The sequence below is a fragment of the Muscardinus avellanarius genome (genome assembly GCF_963383645.1).
Source record: "Muscardinus avellanarius genome assembly, chromosome: 8".
Taxonomy (NCBI): Eukaryota; Metazoa; Chordata; class Mammalia; order Rodentia; family Gliridae; genus Muscardinus; species Muscardinus avellanarius.
The window spans coordinates 38,233,044-38,250,202 of record NC_137794.1 but is presented as its reverse complement, the minus strand read 5'-3'; the positions used below and the strand labels follow the sequence as shown (position 1 = coordinate 38,250,202).

The 17,159-nt window shown below is 36.6% G+C and overlaps 1 protein-coding gene across 1 annotated transcript in view; it reads left to right on the top strand.

Annotated features, from left to right (window-relative positions):
- ME1 (malic enzyme 1) overlaps nucleotides 1-17,159 on the top strand; it is a gene marked incomplete at both ends in the record, with an annotated part of 152,148 nt that overhangs the window by 91,016 nt on the left and 43,973 nt on the right. Inside the window, one exon of the mRNA XM_080700509.1 lies at nucleotides 12,187-12,296. Within this exon, the coding sequence (XP_080556635.1) occupies nucleotides 12,187-12,296 (110 nt within the window). The remainder of the gene's footprint in view (nucleotides 1-12,186; nucleotides 12,297-17,159) is intronic.

Genomic DNA, 17,159 nt, shown 5'->3' with positions numbered 1-17,159 from the left:
TCTCATTATGATAAATCTGTTAGAGTCATTTAGGAAGTCTTAATGCTCTTCCAAATTCTTACTAATCTTGTCTATAAGAACAAGTATGTGAACAGAATGCATTAGTTGCTGAGCTTTTTCCCCTGCGTCTGTCTTTATAGATAGAGTCATTGTGAACTATAATTTTTCTAAATTGGAAAAAATTGTTGGTGAAAAAAGGAGACAGGTGAGAATATATAAGAAATAAATTTTAGGCAGTGGTAAAATAAATTTAGAAAAGAAAACTGGTTATATTTTGACTTGTGCCTTGTCTAAGGAAAATTTTGTCTTTGGCTAATTGTTAATACCCCTTAAAATAAACTAATAGAACAATATCAAGATTTGTAAACTATGAAACCCATATATATGCTGTACTTTATGACAGAAGAGACATTTAATCAAAGCCTGTCTGTCAATATTTCTCAAATGTTACAGTCAATATTCTTTTTAGTGCTACTTATATAGCACTAAATTTATAAGCAAAACATTAAAACATCACTGATAGAGGAACAGGATTTAGAGTATAATCAATAACTGGAAAGATAATCAGATTGGAACTACTTATTATCACTAAATATTTTATTTGGATTATACTGGTTTTATCCACATGCCGTGGCAACACCTATCTGAAAATAAACCTACCTCATCACCAGGTGTAGTGGTGCCCACCTATAAGACCAGTACTTGGGAGGCAAAACAGAAGGATTGCAGGTTCAAAGCCAACCTCTCAGAAATTTAGTGAGGCTCTCTGCGACTTAGTGAGACCCTATTTCCAAATAAAAATAAAAAGGGCTAGGGTGTAGCTCAGAGATAGAATGCCTTTGAGTTCAATCCCCAGCACCACAAAAAAGAAAAGAAAAGAAAAGAAAAAGAACTCTATACCCACCTCTAAAGAAATGGCAAGTAAATATCGCCAGGCCATTGTTCACTCAGTCAGGTTTCATAGATCACCAAGCTTAATTACAGCTCTTGCAATAAATCACAGAATTAGCCAGGAGTGGTGGTGGCGCATGCTTGTAATTCTAGCATTTAGGAGGCTGAGACAGGAGGACTTAGGGAGGCCCTTTGCAATTCAGTGAGACCCTGTTTCAAGATAAAGAATAAAAAATAGGGTTAGGGGTGTAGCTCAGAGATAGAATGGGTTTAATTTCAAGTACCACATCCACAAAAGAAAAGAAAAATATTTCTCCTCAATTCTCTGATTCTTAAATATATCCATGTGAGTACATGAAGCACTAGTTCATTCAATTGTTACATAGTATCGATTGATTGGGGGAGAGAATGGGGGGAATTGGAGAAGGGCTAAATGACTGATGTGTACTTGTATGCCTCTACCATCCTGTACCCCATTAAGATGTATGACTCAGTTTAAAAAAATTAAAAAGTATACCACATACATACAATGTTTATCTGTATATATTACAGAAAAGCCAGGCAAGGTGGCACATGCCTATAATCCTAGTACTCCAGAGGTTGAGACAGGAGGATCACGAGTTACAGGCCAGTCTCAGCAATTTAGTGAGACCCTGTTTCCAAATAAAATATATATATAAAAAAAACTAGATCTGGGAGTGTAGCCCAGAGGTAGAAAGCCCCTGGGTTTCATCCCCAGTACCACAATAAATATTCTAAAAAATATATTTCTGGTCCTATACATTTTAGATGAGGGACACTCGACCTATATTTAGATTGTAAGCCTGTTAGATTATTAAGTATCTTTTTTATTTTTTATTTTATTTTATTTTTTGCATTACTGGGAATAAAACCCAGGGGCATGCTACCTCTGAGCTATACCCAGAGCCCTATTTTTTATTCTTTATTTTTAAACAGGGTCTCACTTAGTTGCAAAGGGCCTCACTAAGTAACTGAGGCTGTCCACGAACTGCCGTCCTCCTGTCTCAGCCTTCCAAATGCTGGGATTACAAACGTGTGCCACCAAGCCTGGCTTAAGTGTCTTTTTAGTATTATTTTAGGCACAGAAATGTAAGTGCTGGCTTGTATTTCTCATTGACATGACAGAATAAAGTTAGTACTTTAAAAATGATAACTTTTTAAGGTTACATATCCCCTTACATTATTGTACTTAGTAAACTATCTAAAATCATTCTTCCTGAAAGTTACCTTGAAGGTAGTATTGCAAATCAGACTTTGGAAAGTATTAATTTGGCAGAAGCAGAGTTTTTTTTAAATACTTTTATTGATACATTATAATTATATATAATAGTGAGGTTCAACGTGATATAAACACATGCACATAGCACTTGGTGTATACTTGAAAATATAGACTGAAATATAAGCATATTATTCAGCAAAGTAACAAAGTCATTAAAAATGCATAGGGAAGTCAAAACAATTCTTAGAACTTTGGGCAGAACCATGTTTTGCCCTAAGAATATTAAGTCAAACAGGTGTGGTGGTGCATGCCTGTAATCCCAGTACTTGAGAGACCGAGACAGGAGGATCACATGTTTGAAGCCCTCAGCAACTTAGTAAGGCTCTCAGCATCTTAGTGAGTCCCTGTTTTAAAAAAAAATAATAATAAATCTGGGCATGGTAGCACACACTTATAATCCCAGTACTTGGGAGGCTGAGACAAGAGTATCTGAGGTTTGAAGCCGGCCTCAGCAATTTAGGCCCTCCGCAACTTAGTGAGACTCTGTTTCCGTATAAAATAATAAAATAGGGTTGGGGTGTAGTTTGGGGGTAGAATGACTCTGAATTCTGTCTCTAGTACTGCAAAAATAAACAAATATTAAAAAAGTAGAGCTGGTGGTAGTTTGGAATGCTTCTGACTTCAGTCCCCAGCACCACACTTGTACACACTAGAAAAGAGTTAAGCGAGGATTCTGCCAGTGGAATTCTAAATTTAATATGTTGGATTAAAATTACTCCATATAATAACTGAGCTGTTGTAAGGGAAGGAGAAAATAACACTGGTATGTAGGTAAATGTACCCATACAGGTGCCAATAAAAGCAATCTTAAAGAAATTTGAGCTTAAATACCTTCAGTATTACTGGAATATATGAGAAGAAAAGAGCTTATTTATAAAACATGTAACATGATATTTTGACATTTTTATTAGTATTAGGCAATAATATTGCTATAAGAAATAGTATTAATTTGGACTTATAAATAGACATAATTCCAGATATACTGTTGGCATGTACTTGCTAGGTATGGAAGATGATTAGTGTTCAAACTTTGACATTAGCCAAACAATTGTCCTAAAGAGGCCAGATTTATAATTTGCATTGGATTTGTACATTTAGCTCATTTATTTCTGTTTCCTTGTGGCCTAAGGATAGATATTGGCTTTTAGACTTTTTAAGCAGCTATATATGCAAAGCCCTTTTTCATTTTTACATTGTGTGTGTGTGGTACTGGAAATTGAGTTAAGGGATATTCTACCTTGAGCTATACTCCAGCCCTATTATTATTTAATTTTTTTTTTATTTTGAAGCAAGGTCTTGCTAAGTTACTACATGCTGGCCTTAAACTTATGATTCTCCTGTCTCAGCGTCCCAAGTACTGGGATTATATGTGAGCATCACCACACCTGACTTAAGTTGTTTTGTTTTTATTTTAATTTTGAGACAGTGTCCTGCTGTGTTGCTCAAGCTATCTTTAAACTCCAGTGATCATTCTGCTTTAGCCTGCCAAGTATTTGGAACTACAGGAACTTGTCATTTGCCCAGCCGTACTTTGATTTTGAGGTTTCGCTGTAAAATTGTGAGATGTTTTAAAACAAAAAATTTAACTGATGGCTATTGTTTTTTAAGGTAGTACTCTGGAATTCTGTCCCACGATTACTGCTAATGTTCATAGTGCTTTTAGAATGCCTCCTTGAAGATTATCTTTAGAAACTATAGTAATTCTTTTAAATGGTATAATGGTGACATTTTAAGAAAAAAATCCTTTGAGGCTGATATTGATTCTTGAGACTAGTCAAAATGAGAATATTGATAGAAGTCAGTGTTTAGAGCCAGCTCTTGCTCTCATATTTGCTCAAATCTTTTATTGCTAGTAAAGAAAAGTAGAAGAAAATTACCTACATGACTGTAAAACCATGCAACTTATTTTATTTATTTATTTATTTATTTATTTATTTATTTATTTATTTATTTAGTGGTTCTGGGTTCCTGGAAGCCCTTCTTCCTCCAGGCTACACTCCCAGACCTATTTTTATACTTTTTATTTTGAAACAGGGTCTCTTAAACCAGCGTGGCTGGCTTCGAACCTGCGCGATCCTCCTGTCTCTGCCTCCCAAGTGCTGGGATTACAAGCGCGCACCACCACGCCTGGCATGCAACTTATTTTAAACTTGCCTTGAAAATAGTTGAACTGTTGTGGCATAATTGATCAGCCATGTACTCTGAAAATGGCCACTCTGAAGGGTAACATTCATACTCATTTAAATATATAAATTCTGATAAATTTCTCTGTAAATATATTTTATAGTCTGAAATTAGATATTTTCTACATTTTAAAAGAAAATCATCTAAGCCGGGTGTGGTGGCGCACGCTTGTAATTCCTGCGCTTGGGAGGCTGAGACAGGAGGATCACACAGGTTTGAAGCCAGCCTCAGCTACTTAGTGAGGCTCTCAGCAACTTAGTGAGACCCTGTTTCCAAATAAGAATATAAAATAGGTCTGGGAGTATAGCCCAGAGGTAGAAGGCCTCTGGGTTCCACCCCCAGTACCACCAAAAAACAAACAAACAAAAAAAAAAAAGAAAGAAAAGAAAATTATATCACAAGTGTCTATTTTATTTGGCCCTTTGAGCTTTTGTTAAGATGGCAACACTTTTGAGCATGGTCCATTCCTCAGATCTCTAACCTTCCTGCACAGTATTCAATGCTAAATTATATGAGGATCATTCTAGCTCTAACATTTTATAACGGTGCTATTCTTCAGCAAAGCAATATACAATTCTCTTTGTATTGAATCTTCAGTGTTTTATGAAAGTTGTTAGCTTTTAGACATAAACAATTTGACCTAGACTAAATGGAGAGGAGACTCATACAGATTGAGCGATTCAAACTACATAAGTAAATGACATGATGAGGTTGTGTAAGAGGTATTTACTGAAACATGCATTTGAAAGACCTTTAATTCTCTGCGGTAAGTTTGCAGATGGTGTTTATAAAAAGCATTTTCTAAATTTCTGCCTCTTTATTGAAGGCGTCTTAGGCATGAGGAATTGTACCGACTAGAAATGGAATATGAAAATACAGTGGCATGTTGAAGCACAGATCAGTCCTTAGAGCCAAAACCTTCCTAAGTATTTAAGTCTGTACCATGTCCTCAGCTTACAGAGACCCATATATGACCCCCCACCTTCCCATATATCCATCTTCGCAGCGTTCCACTGTGCAATCCATCACATGGCCTCTGGACATAAATTAGATAATCTTGTTTTACATTATTGTTATACTTGGTTGTGTTTTAAAATGTAAAAATAGTACCTCACTAATCTTTCATATATATATTTTCATGTATATTTCCATATATTTTTCCACATACCTCAAGCTTTTGCATGCTTCATGTTTTGTGTTTCATCTTTTTGAACCAAATTCCCAGCACTCTCCTCCTTCTCCAGCTTATCTACTGCACCTTTACAAATGTATTCTTTACTAACAGGCTTCCTTATACCCTCACTTTGATGTTCCCTTTACTGAAAAATGGCTCTCATTTAATGATCCCCACTTTATCTACAGTGCTTTAAAATACTAGTGTTTATTGGTCCACACAATACTTCAGGGATGGGAGATGAGATCTGTTATTTTCCCTCTGTCCCTTTCGACTTTTAGTACTCCACCCTCATGAAAGCCTCTATACATATTTCTTTGATGTTACCTCAGTTGAGTTTAACATACCTCTGTTTCTCCCAGGTTCTTAGCTGCCCTCCCCTGTTTCCAATGTTTTGTTCATCCATATGGATGGCCTTTCTCATACACTGGCTGTGTTGTCAACTTTCCATTGCTATGAAAATATACTTGAGATAACCAAGGGGAAAGATTGATTTTGGCTCATGGTTTCAGTCTGGTCACTTGGCCCCATTACCTTTGGGCCTGTATGAGACAGAACATCATGTAGGAAGTACATGGTGCAGGAAACTGCTCACCTAATGACAGCCAGGAGTCAGAGAGGACAAGGAGCCAGGGTACCAGTATACACTTCAAGAGCATGCCCCAATGACCTAAATTCTTCTGGAGAGGCCCTGCCTCCTCAAGTTTATATCACCTCCCAGTAGTGCCATTAACTGAGGCCAAAGCCTTCAGTACATGAGCTTTTGAGGGACATTTAAGATCCAAAGCATAACACTGGCCTTGCTTGTTCTTAAGACCTTCATCTCTAGACCTTTAGTGCCCTACCACTTCAGATACCCATTTATGACTATATCATAAGCTTTGTGTTCATTGCCAGCTGCCCCAGGCCTGAGATCATTCTGAAGTTTTACAATCTAATTTTTTTGCTACAACTTCTTCTGCTTGTATTTCTGTAAAGTAGCCCAAAAGCAGCATATTCAAGGCTGGATTAATGAACTTCCTTATATCATACCTGCCTTCTTCTAGAGGTTTCCTGTCTCTTTATATGCCCTATTATCTACCAAGTTGCCCAAGCCAGGAACTTGAAATTCATCCTTTATTTCTTCTTCCTTATCACTTACTCACCTAATATTGTCAATCTTGTCTGCATCTGTTTCTCTGTATCCCTGTTCTTATTTCCAGATGCAGGCCTGGAGTTTGGCAGAGCCTCCTAAGTAAACTTTCTATATCTAGTCTTGCAATTTCTAATTTATTCTTCACCCTGATTATAAAGAGTATAAAATGCATATTGGTTATTTCACATTTTTTACTTCATCCTCTACTTTTATAATCAAGTATAGTCCTCTTTAGCACAGAATAATTAAAGACCCTACATATACTGTGCCTGTTTACCACTCTGGCCTCAATTCTCACCTCTTACTTTCAAACTGTGTCTCTGTCATAATTTATTTCACTTTTTGAAATGTACCACCCAGATTTATATAATTCCAGGCCTTTGAACATTTTTTTCTCTGCTTCAAAAATTCTTACTTTTGGCCAGGTGTGGTGGCATATGCTTATAATCGCTGCGCTTGGGAGGCTGAGACAGGAGGATCGTATAGGTTCGAAGCCAGCCTCAGCTACTTAGTGAGGCTCTCAGCAACTTAGTGAGACCCTGTTTCCAAATAAAATATAAAAAGGGTTTGGGAGTATAGCCCGGAGGTAGAAAGCCCCTGGGTTCCACCCCCAGTACCACAAAAAAATAAATTCTTACTCTTTCTCTCAACTTGACAAACTCCTACCCATCTTCCAGGCTTTAGCATCCTTTAGAGAGCTTTTCCTAATCCCCATTTTGTGTTGTGTCCTTATTTTCCTCTTATTACAGCACTTACCACACTGCACATTATTTTCTAGTATTATGCTCCACAATACCACAAACTCTATGAGAGCAGGGATGTGTCAATAGCAACTAGAACACTTTTTAACCCATTGCAATTGCTCTTGACAAAAGACTAAGAGAAGAAAGGAAGAATAAGGTTTTTTTCTTTTGTTTTGATTTTTAGAATACCAAGAGGTAAAATGAGATGGGATCTTATTACCTAAGACCTGCCCTAAAATTTTTTAATGTAAGCTAAGTGTGGTGGTGCATGCCTGTAACCCCAGTGCTTTTCTGATATATTTTTTTCAAAGTTATGGAAAGCTGACACAACTTGACTACAGTGAATTCTTAATGATTTATAATAAAAGAAGACTAATGTTTTCATCAATATTTGTCCATATACTTTCAATCGTAAAAGCACCTGGTATGTTAAATGCATATAAATATAGTCTTGCTAGTTTTATGATAAAATTATAACTCCATTTTTATCCATGAAATATTTTTACTTGTGAACATACTATTCATCTCACTGACTTGGTCATTGTTGATGCTCTGTGGAGCTCAAGCCAAGGGCCTTGGTTTAAGCAAGCCCTCACCACTTTTAGCAGCATGAAATCACTCCCACCATGCTGAGTTCCAGTTTCTTCATATCTAAAATGGATAATTACAGTGTCTTCCTCACAGGATTGTTGAGAGACTTTAGTGAGATAATCCCTCTAAGATGTGTAGCATCCTGTCTGCCACTTTAGTAACTGCTGGATGCAGTGAATAGTCACTCTAAGAAGGTTTTTGTCAGATTTAAGAATGCCACAAAGAGCAAAATCTCTGGAGGTTTTACATGTTAATTTTATGGGTGATATTTTGTTTACCTTTTAAAACTGTTCACACCCTCTACTTTATGTTATATTTTGATCATAAAATAATAGGTTCTTTTCATAGTTATGTAGAATTGAGTTGGCTAACTCTTGAGAGTTCCACTACTTATAATTTCATAGTGACAAGGCTGGTTCAAATAGAACAAAATATCCCTTACATGGCTTTCTTTTATTATATGATGCACTATCATTGTATCATGAGGTGAATTCAGAATGCCTCTTTTTAAATCTCTAGGCGTCAAGTCAGAGTTAACTACCAGGTAGAGAAAAGTCATGAAATTAAAACTGATAGGCAGTGTTCTCTAGGGGATAATTCTAAAATAAGCTTTTGTAAATGATAAGGTATCCTATATTCCATTTACTATCTAGGTCTAGTTCGAGATTTCACTTAGGAAGCCTTATAAATTTATAGCCTGACCACACTGTGTCCTAAACACTGAAAGAGAACCATATTGTAGGGATTTTATTTTAGCCACAGAGAAATCATAGCAAGCCTCAAACCACCAAACCAAGTAAGTAGTAGATCCGGGAATAGAATTGAGAAGGCCCTGATCCCTCATCACATATTAAAACCACAAAGTCTGCTCCTTCTGTACATAATAATGGATTATCTAATGCTGCTAGACCACCAGAATATGACACATCAAGAGCAAACCACATAGGGCAGTCACCAATGACATGCAATTTTTGCTTTCTAAAGGCCTGCTTAGTTACTAGAGAAATGGGAAGAAGCCAATGCATGAATCACATGGTGGCTGACTGACATTTGGCTTTGAGTACTTAGTTGCTATCACAAAGATGATTTTCTGCTAACATTATTTTTAAAAAATGGTAATAAATAACTATAGAAGTGCCTTTATATATTCTTAGTTGTATTTTTTGTAATGAAGAATGGAATCATACAAATGAAGTAAAAAAAATTGTTTCTTTCAAGATTTAACTCTACTCCCCTATTTTACTTTTAAACTGTTTCTTCTTTTTGCATTTAATTAATTTCAGATCACCACAGTGGCCGTTTTAAGGTCCCCCCCCCACACTCTTTGGAGAACAAATTTGCCACCTCCTTATTCTATCTGCCTTAGAAGTATCTTTATCTGTTGTTATTATTTCATGTGGATAATAATTTCTTGAATTTATCTGTATTTTACAGTTTCATCATACCATAGACCTTTTTACTCTTATTTTTTTTTGTGTCTTTCTGAAATACTCTTTTGAAATGCTATTAGTAAGAAGTCTTTTGGTTTTTATTTTTCTGAGGTGTTTGTTGTTCTTAAGAATAGCGATGTACTCTCTGGGGTGACAGTTATTTCCTCACAGGCTTTTGAGGATATTATTTAACTGTCTGTTTTTTGTTTGCTTGCTTGTTTGTTTTTTTGTTACCATTGAGTAATAAAAGAGAAAAAAACCTAGTGCTTATAGATTACTTCTATGCCACTACATTGAGCACCTATGTTTATCTCTTCATGTTTATAACAACCTTATGAAAAGATGCCATTGCTCTTCTCATTTTTTTCTCAAGGGAAAACATAAGCACAGGAAAGTTAAAGTTGTACAGAATGTGAAGAGGCCAAGATTTTAATCTAGGAGCTCTGACTTTAGAGGCTGTACTCTTAATAAGAGCACTATCACAGCCAAACAAAAAGTTTAAAATAATGAAGAAAGACTAACAGTATTAATATTAAAGTTCCTATGGAACTGTAATTAAAACAAGGAGGCACTTTTTCCTGGATAGATCATAGACTAATCATTACCATTAGACTGTCTTTACTGGGCAGTGCTGACATGTTGTAGCTGTGTGCTTATTTCCTCATCTGTGAGATGAAGATATTAATAGTACTTCATATCAGTGGTTGTGAAAAATAAGTGGTTATGTGTGTACATTATGCCTTATAAAGTGAAAATATTTGTTGTTATTAGCAGTAGTATAATAAGATAGAAAAACACAGAAACAGTCTCCTGTACATCAGAATGTAATATATGATACAGGTGATAAAGGGAAAGGATGGACTATTAAATGGTGCTGGTATAGCTGGGAGATTTATAGAGAAAACAAGTTTTAATCTTTTTAAGATCTGTGGCCTAACTGTAAATGTAATACTAGATTTTGATATTAACTATTTTTAAAATTCATTATACTACTAGAAAGAAGTTTGGATTCATAAATGTAAGATAGGCATGGTGGTATACACCTATAATCCCAGTACTTGGGAGGCTGAGACAGGAAAGTCACAGGTTCAAAGCCAGCCTCATTAACTTAGGCTGTCTGTCAGCAACTTAGTGAGGCCCTGTTTACAAACAAAATAAATTAAATAATAAAAAATGGGGCCGCTGGTGTCAATGAACAAGAGCAGGCCATGTCCCAGCTGCCCATCTGTGCCTCACCAAGCACACCACGTTCCTGTGGGATGTGATCTGAGAGGGCTGTGGCTTTACATAGAACCTCTCAAGGTTCCCAAGGACAAATGGGTCCTCAAGTTCTCAAGAAAGGATGGAGACACACATCCATGCCAAGAAATAGAAGAGCTAAGCAATGGCTCAGGCACCTCGAGGAAAGGGCTTCCTAGAAGGCTGAGTTCCTTCTGCCCTTTGCACATAATAAAATCTATATTAAAAAATAAAAAAGAGACAAAAGTTCAATATCAGGTTTACATCTGAGTTATATGGTGATTTAAACAGATAGCCCATCAAGGACAAATACATAAAAATAGTATGTCAATAAACATAATGGAAAAATAACAGACCTACAAAAATATTTGTCAGATCAGAAGAAAGACTTAATTTACATCGTGTTATCAGGACTGGTAGTTGAGCATAAAGTACACAAGAAGTAGGGACATGGTTTTGTGTCCTGTCTTCTGAGAGGTGTGACATTATGGGAAATAAAGATAAGTAACCATATCTGGTATTCCTTAGAATCCTTGAAGACAGGAAGAGACTATTGAAGGAAAAATTGAAGTTTTGGAGTGAGAGAGAAGGGACAGGGTGTCGTGAGAGATAGCCAGCACTGCCGAAATAACTGTCTCTGGCGTACAGAAGTGAAGCTACAGCAACTGAATCAGGGAGAAAGATAGATCAGCAAGAAGATCTGGCCTTATCTTTTTACCATATCCTACATTATAAACAAGTAGGATTTTTGACATTTTAAAAACAATTTTTTTCTACCTCTCATCTCAGTTATTTTGCTTCTGCTTTATCTTAGCTTGTAAAACTCTACATCTCTACTTTTCAAATCATAACTATTAACTAAAAGCTAACACATCACATGGTTTATGAACCCCAACAAACCTGTACTCTGAATACCAATAATTTCTTCTTTATACCCTTTTATATTACTTTTAATTAAAATATTTTTTCTACTGAATTTTAAGTCCCCTAGGAATAGGGATCAAATTTTGATCTGAATTTCAGTCGTTTTGTATTATTGCACAATACCAACTTAATGATTTTTTGTGGTAAATGCAGTAAGTATTTGATGAACAGATAATGCTTTACATATTTATACTAAGCAGCTAGACATGACCTTTAAAAGTAATATTTTGTGCTGAGTGTGGTGATGCATGCTCATAATCCTAGTACTTGAAAACTGAGACAGGAGGGTTACTGGTTTGAAGCCAACCTCAGCAACTTAGTGAGACCCTGTTTCCAAATTAAAAAAAAAAAAAATAGGTCTAGAGGTATATCCCAGAGGTAGAAAGCCTCTAGGTTTCATCCCCAGTGACACAGACACACACACACATACACACTCTATCTTTCTCTTACACACACACACACACACACACACACACACACACACACGTTTTTATTTTTCTATGGGCTAATTTATTTTAAGGATTTATTTTTAAATGTTATTAACTTCTTCTAAAATGAGTAATTTTATTCCATAGATATGGCATGAATTGTCTTATTCAATTTGAAGATTTTGCCAATATGAATGCATTTCGTCTCCTGAACAAGTATCGAAACCAGTATTGCACATTTAATGATGATATTCAAGGTAATAAAATGTTTACTGTGTATGAATTAATAATAATGTCTGAAATTAGTTCATAATTTTAGAATGAAATAATTATAATTATAAGTTAAATATATACTAAGTACCTGTTGGAGGCTAGGCATTATGTGGGTACAGTAGCACACACCTATAATCCCACTTACTTGGGAGGCTGAGGCAGGAGGATTACAAGTTCCAAGCTAGCCTCAGCAACTTAGTGAGACTTTGTCTCCAAAAAAAAAAAAAAAAAAAAAAATGTGTTTGTATGGGCTCAGTGTTAGAGCACCCCTGGGTTCAATCCTGAGTATTGAAAAAAAAAAGTCAGTATTTATGCTTGATGATGTCACATAGTTTCTCATTTAGGTTCATATGTTTGAGAAAAGTACTCTGTGACTCTAGAATGTACTATGTTATCCATAAACTAGAGAATGAACTCCCAGAAATCTGATAAAATTCTTGGTGATGATAACTAAACAAATAAATATATAAAATATATTGTTAATTGTTTAAAAATAAAGTATATGAACTTCTCTTCAGCCTTCATCTCAGTCAGGCACAGTGTCTAAGCTTCCCTACAGTAAGTGCTCTTTATGTACACTCTTCCACATTTTACTGTTTTCCTTTTATTGCAGATGCTTGGCTACCGGCCTTTTTCTAACCTGCCTTTGTTTTTCTATTTAATCCCTATTTTAACTCTCTCTCTATTCCCCCTACACACACACACACACACACACACACACACACCACAGTTTTACTATGAGAGTCTTATGGGTCCTGATTCATTATGGAGAGGTAGAGGGACAAACATAGGTAGAGGTCCCAAGGAAGATTATAATTTGTCCTAGTGTCTTTATTTTATTGGTTCACTATAGTCTCAAATCAGAATGTGGATCATGTTGACAATGGCATATATTCACAAAGTACTTGGTCCTAGTGTCTTGAAATAAGATCATAACTGGCTTTCATGTCACTAATTCTAATGCATGCTTTTCAGTGTTTACTTACTTGAATTCTCAGCAGCATTCAACAGTGTTGACTCATTTGCTTCTTTAAAATGCTCTTAAAAAGCTACCATGTCACAGCATTCTTCTGATTTCTTCCTACCTCTTTAGCTCTTTGCTTCTTTTCCCCCTTGTTTTCTTTTTTGTCTAGCTATTAAATGAGAGAACACTTCAATGCTCAGTCCCAGGACCTTTTCTTTTTGTCTTTTTATATCTTCTTACTTACTCAAAAGTCCACACATGTGGTTAACAGATTTTATCTCCAATCTAGACTTCTTTGAATTTCAGGATATATGTCTATCTCTTTATTTCCCATCTGTTCTTGGATATCCCAGAGTCACCTCCTATGCAATGTACTCAAAATGAAATTCTTACTTCCTCACCAAGCCTAACCTTCCAGTGTTCTTATCAGTGATTCTTGATAGTTTCCTTCTCTTCTGCTTTTCCTACCAAATACAGCTATCAGTAAATCTTCCTGATTTTTTGTTGTAAAAATCTGCCTTCCATAGATTTTGATCACTTTAATATATGAGTTACCATTATTTTTCCAAAACAGTTGATATTTTCTGAAAAACCTATCTTTTTTTCCCATCTTATATATTTTCTACATAGTGTCTCTACAGTTTGCCACATGTAGATCTGATTGCTGAGGATTTAGTGAAGAACAAAGTACTCTTCTGCTATAAAAATCTGGTTATATTATTCCTTAAAATACTTTAATGAGCTGGGCGTGGTGGCGCATGCTTGTAATCCCAGCATTTGGGAGCCTGAGACCAGAGGATCGCGGTTTGCCAACAATCTCAGCTACTTAGGGAGGCCCTTTGCAACTCAGTGAGACCCTGTTTCAAAATAAAGAATAAAAAATTGGGCAGGGGTTGTAGCTCTGAGGTCAAAAGCCTCTGGGTTCCATCCCAGACCCACCAAAAAAAAAAAAAAAAAAAAGACTTTAATGGTTTTCCATTCTATTTAGGATAAATATGAGAATTCTCAACATAGTTCAGCCTCATCGCCTTTCCATTCAGTTTATATCATCCTTCTGAAGCAAACTGGCTTCTTCCTATTATACTAGTTTTTACCAAATTGTGGTGGGGATACTAGAGATTAAACCCAAGGATGTTCTACCTCTGAGCTATACCCCAGCCTTTTTGATTGCTAAGTTGCTGTGGGTCTCCTTAAGTTGCTAATGCTGGTCTCAAACTTGTGATCATTCTGTTTCCCAAGTGCTAGGATTACAGGTATGCACCACCATGCCTGGCTTCTATAGCTTATCTCAATCATGAATCCTTCTGAATCTCTATGTCTAGGTCAAATTTACTTCACGGGTTCCCGTGCATATGCTGGGGTTTTTTTTCTCTTGTGCAGTTTTATATATTTATGTAAGATATATATGTAAAATATTTATGTTTCCAGCCCCAGTATCACCAAAAAAAAAAAAAAAAAAAAGAAATTGGGGTGAAAGTTTCCATTAGCGGCCGGGAGTGGTGGCTCACACTTGTAATCCCCGCGCTTGGGAGGCAGAGACAGGGGGATCCCTCAGGTTCGAAGCCAGCTGTACTGGCTTTAAGAGACCCTGTTTCCAAATAAAAAGTATAAAATAGGTCTGGGAGTGTAGCCTGGAGGTAGAAGGGCTTCTAGGAACCCCAGTACCACCAAAAAAAAAAAAAAAAAAAAAAAATTTCCATGAGCCAAGTCCAAGAATGTACAGGTCAGCGCCTAGGGTACATCAGATTCATGGGCTGGTGCACAAGAGTGAACAGGAGTCATGCCGAGTCAAGAGTGGTACTTGGAGGCGCCCTGAGGATGCATGGCAGAACAGGCCCTCCAGCAGGTCACCACAGGCAGGCGTTGAAATGGCCAACTTTCCACCTCAGCCACTCTAGCCTAAAACATGATCTCTGCACATTCCTATTTTTTCATAAGAATTTCAGAAAATGAAATCTGTCTAATATCTAAGTAGAGAAAACTTTTAGCAAGTTTTTAAGGTTTGGACTAGAAATGCCCACACCATTTTGTGCATTTTTCCATACCTGAATTGTGTGCTTATGACACATTTTCTCCACATGTTTCTTTTTTACCTTTTAACCGTATGCTTTTACCATTATGCCCACCCCCACTGGGGTCACAGAAATTATATTTCATTGCCAATGAAAATAATTATGTAACTATTACAACCATACTATGTAAATAAATATTTTTACACTGATCCTTGGAGGGACTTTTTTCTTTTTTTTTTTTTTAACAGATGTGTTTTTTAAAGATAATATATTTTATAAAAAGTATTTGATTAAGGAACCACTTGTAATCTCAGCATTTGGGAGACTGAGACAGGAGGATCACAGTTCAAGGACAGCCTCATCTACTTAGTGAGTCCTTTGCAACTCAGTGAGACCTTATTTCAAAATAAAGAATAAAAAATAGGGCTGGGGGGTGTAGCTTGGAGGAAGACTCCTCTGGGTTCCATCCCCAGTACTGTACACAAAACAGTATTTGATTAAGGATAAATGTACTTCTATCATATTAGTGATCTAAAATAATCTTAAATAATATAGGTTTGGTTTTAAAATTCATTTTAAGCTATAGGCCATTTCCCCAGGGAATCCCCCTTGTCACTCTCTTAGATCTGTTCTATCAACACTGCTCAGATTCCATGGAAAGGATTTTTCCAGCCTCTCTCCTGTTATTAACTTTCCACCAGCAATGCTTTCTGCCAGTATTCACTGAGGTAAGTAGGAGAAAATTGGGTTGGGGGGGGGTGTCTCTGTCTTGAACATGTAAATTTCTCTCTCTCTCTTTTTTTTTTTCCATTGGTGGCAGTCTTGCCTACAATTACACCTGGTGTCTTCAGTGCAGAGATTTTTTTTCTGGGTCTGGGGTTGGACCCCAGGGGCATTCGACCTCTGAACTATACCCCCTGCCCTGTTTTTTATTCTTTATTTTGAAACAGGGTCTCACTAAGTTGCAGAGGGCCTCACTAAGTAGCTGAGACTGTCTGCAAACCGCGATCCTCTGGTCTCAGTCTCCCCAAAGCTGGTATTGCAAGTGTGTGCCACCACACCCGGCTCCAGAGACTCTTTTCAGAAGATAAACCTCCAGTGCTTTTCTACACTTTCAGAATGGGACTGAGTCATCTTATCTGTGAAGGAGAGGGAAGTAGATTTAGGTCCTAACTGCTTCTGAATTTTGACGAGTTTCATAGTATTTCCTAAAGCTGAACTTTTGAGGGTTTTGCTGTATTAATCTGTTCATGTCTTTACCATTCCTCTCCAGTGGCCAACAATTCAGCTTTCTAAAGTCAGCCAAGTTATTTGCTCATTTGGAAGACTTCCAACTTCTAAGATTTTGTTGCTACATTCTTCTCCTGGTCTCTGTTTTTTAAACCTGCTTTCTGTTGTTTTAGTAGAGGGTTTTTTTGGGGTGTGTGATAGAATACTGAAATGTGTATTCATTCTTTCGTTTTTAACAGTTAGCCATTTCTGTCTCCGTGTGTTGTCCATGCTTTTCCTGCTAAGTATGTCCTCCCATCTGAGGTCCTGGACCTCCCCCCAACCCCGAATCCCTCAGGCCTGTACCCAGGTGCTCATGTCTTGTGCGCTCTGAATGCCTAGAGCTCTACATAGATAAATTCACCCTTCCCCCATCTGTTTCTACTTCTCGTACATCATCGAGTTTTCTATTTACTACCACACAAGGACTATAGCTATTTGATTATATATTGGTCTCACTACTTTTATATAGCAGTTCTAAATCATTGTGTTAGTAGAGGTTGTCTTTTGATAAAAAGAAAAAAAACTGATGTGTATAACCATAGCATAAGCATAGCACAACTGATAGCTTCTATTTATCTTAAAGACACAAATACCAATAC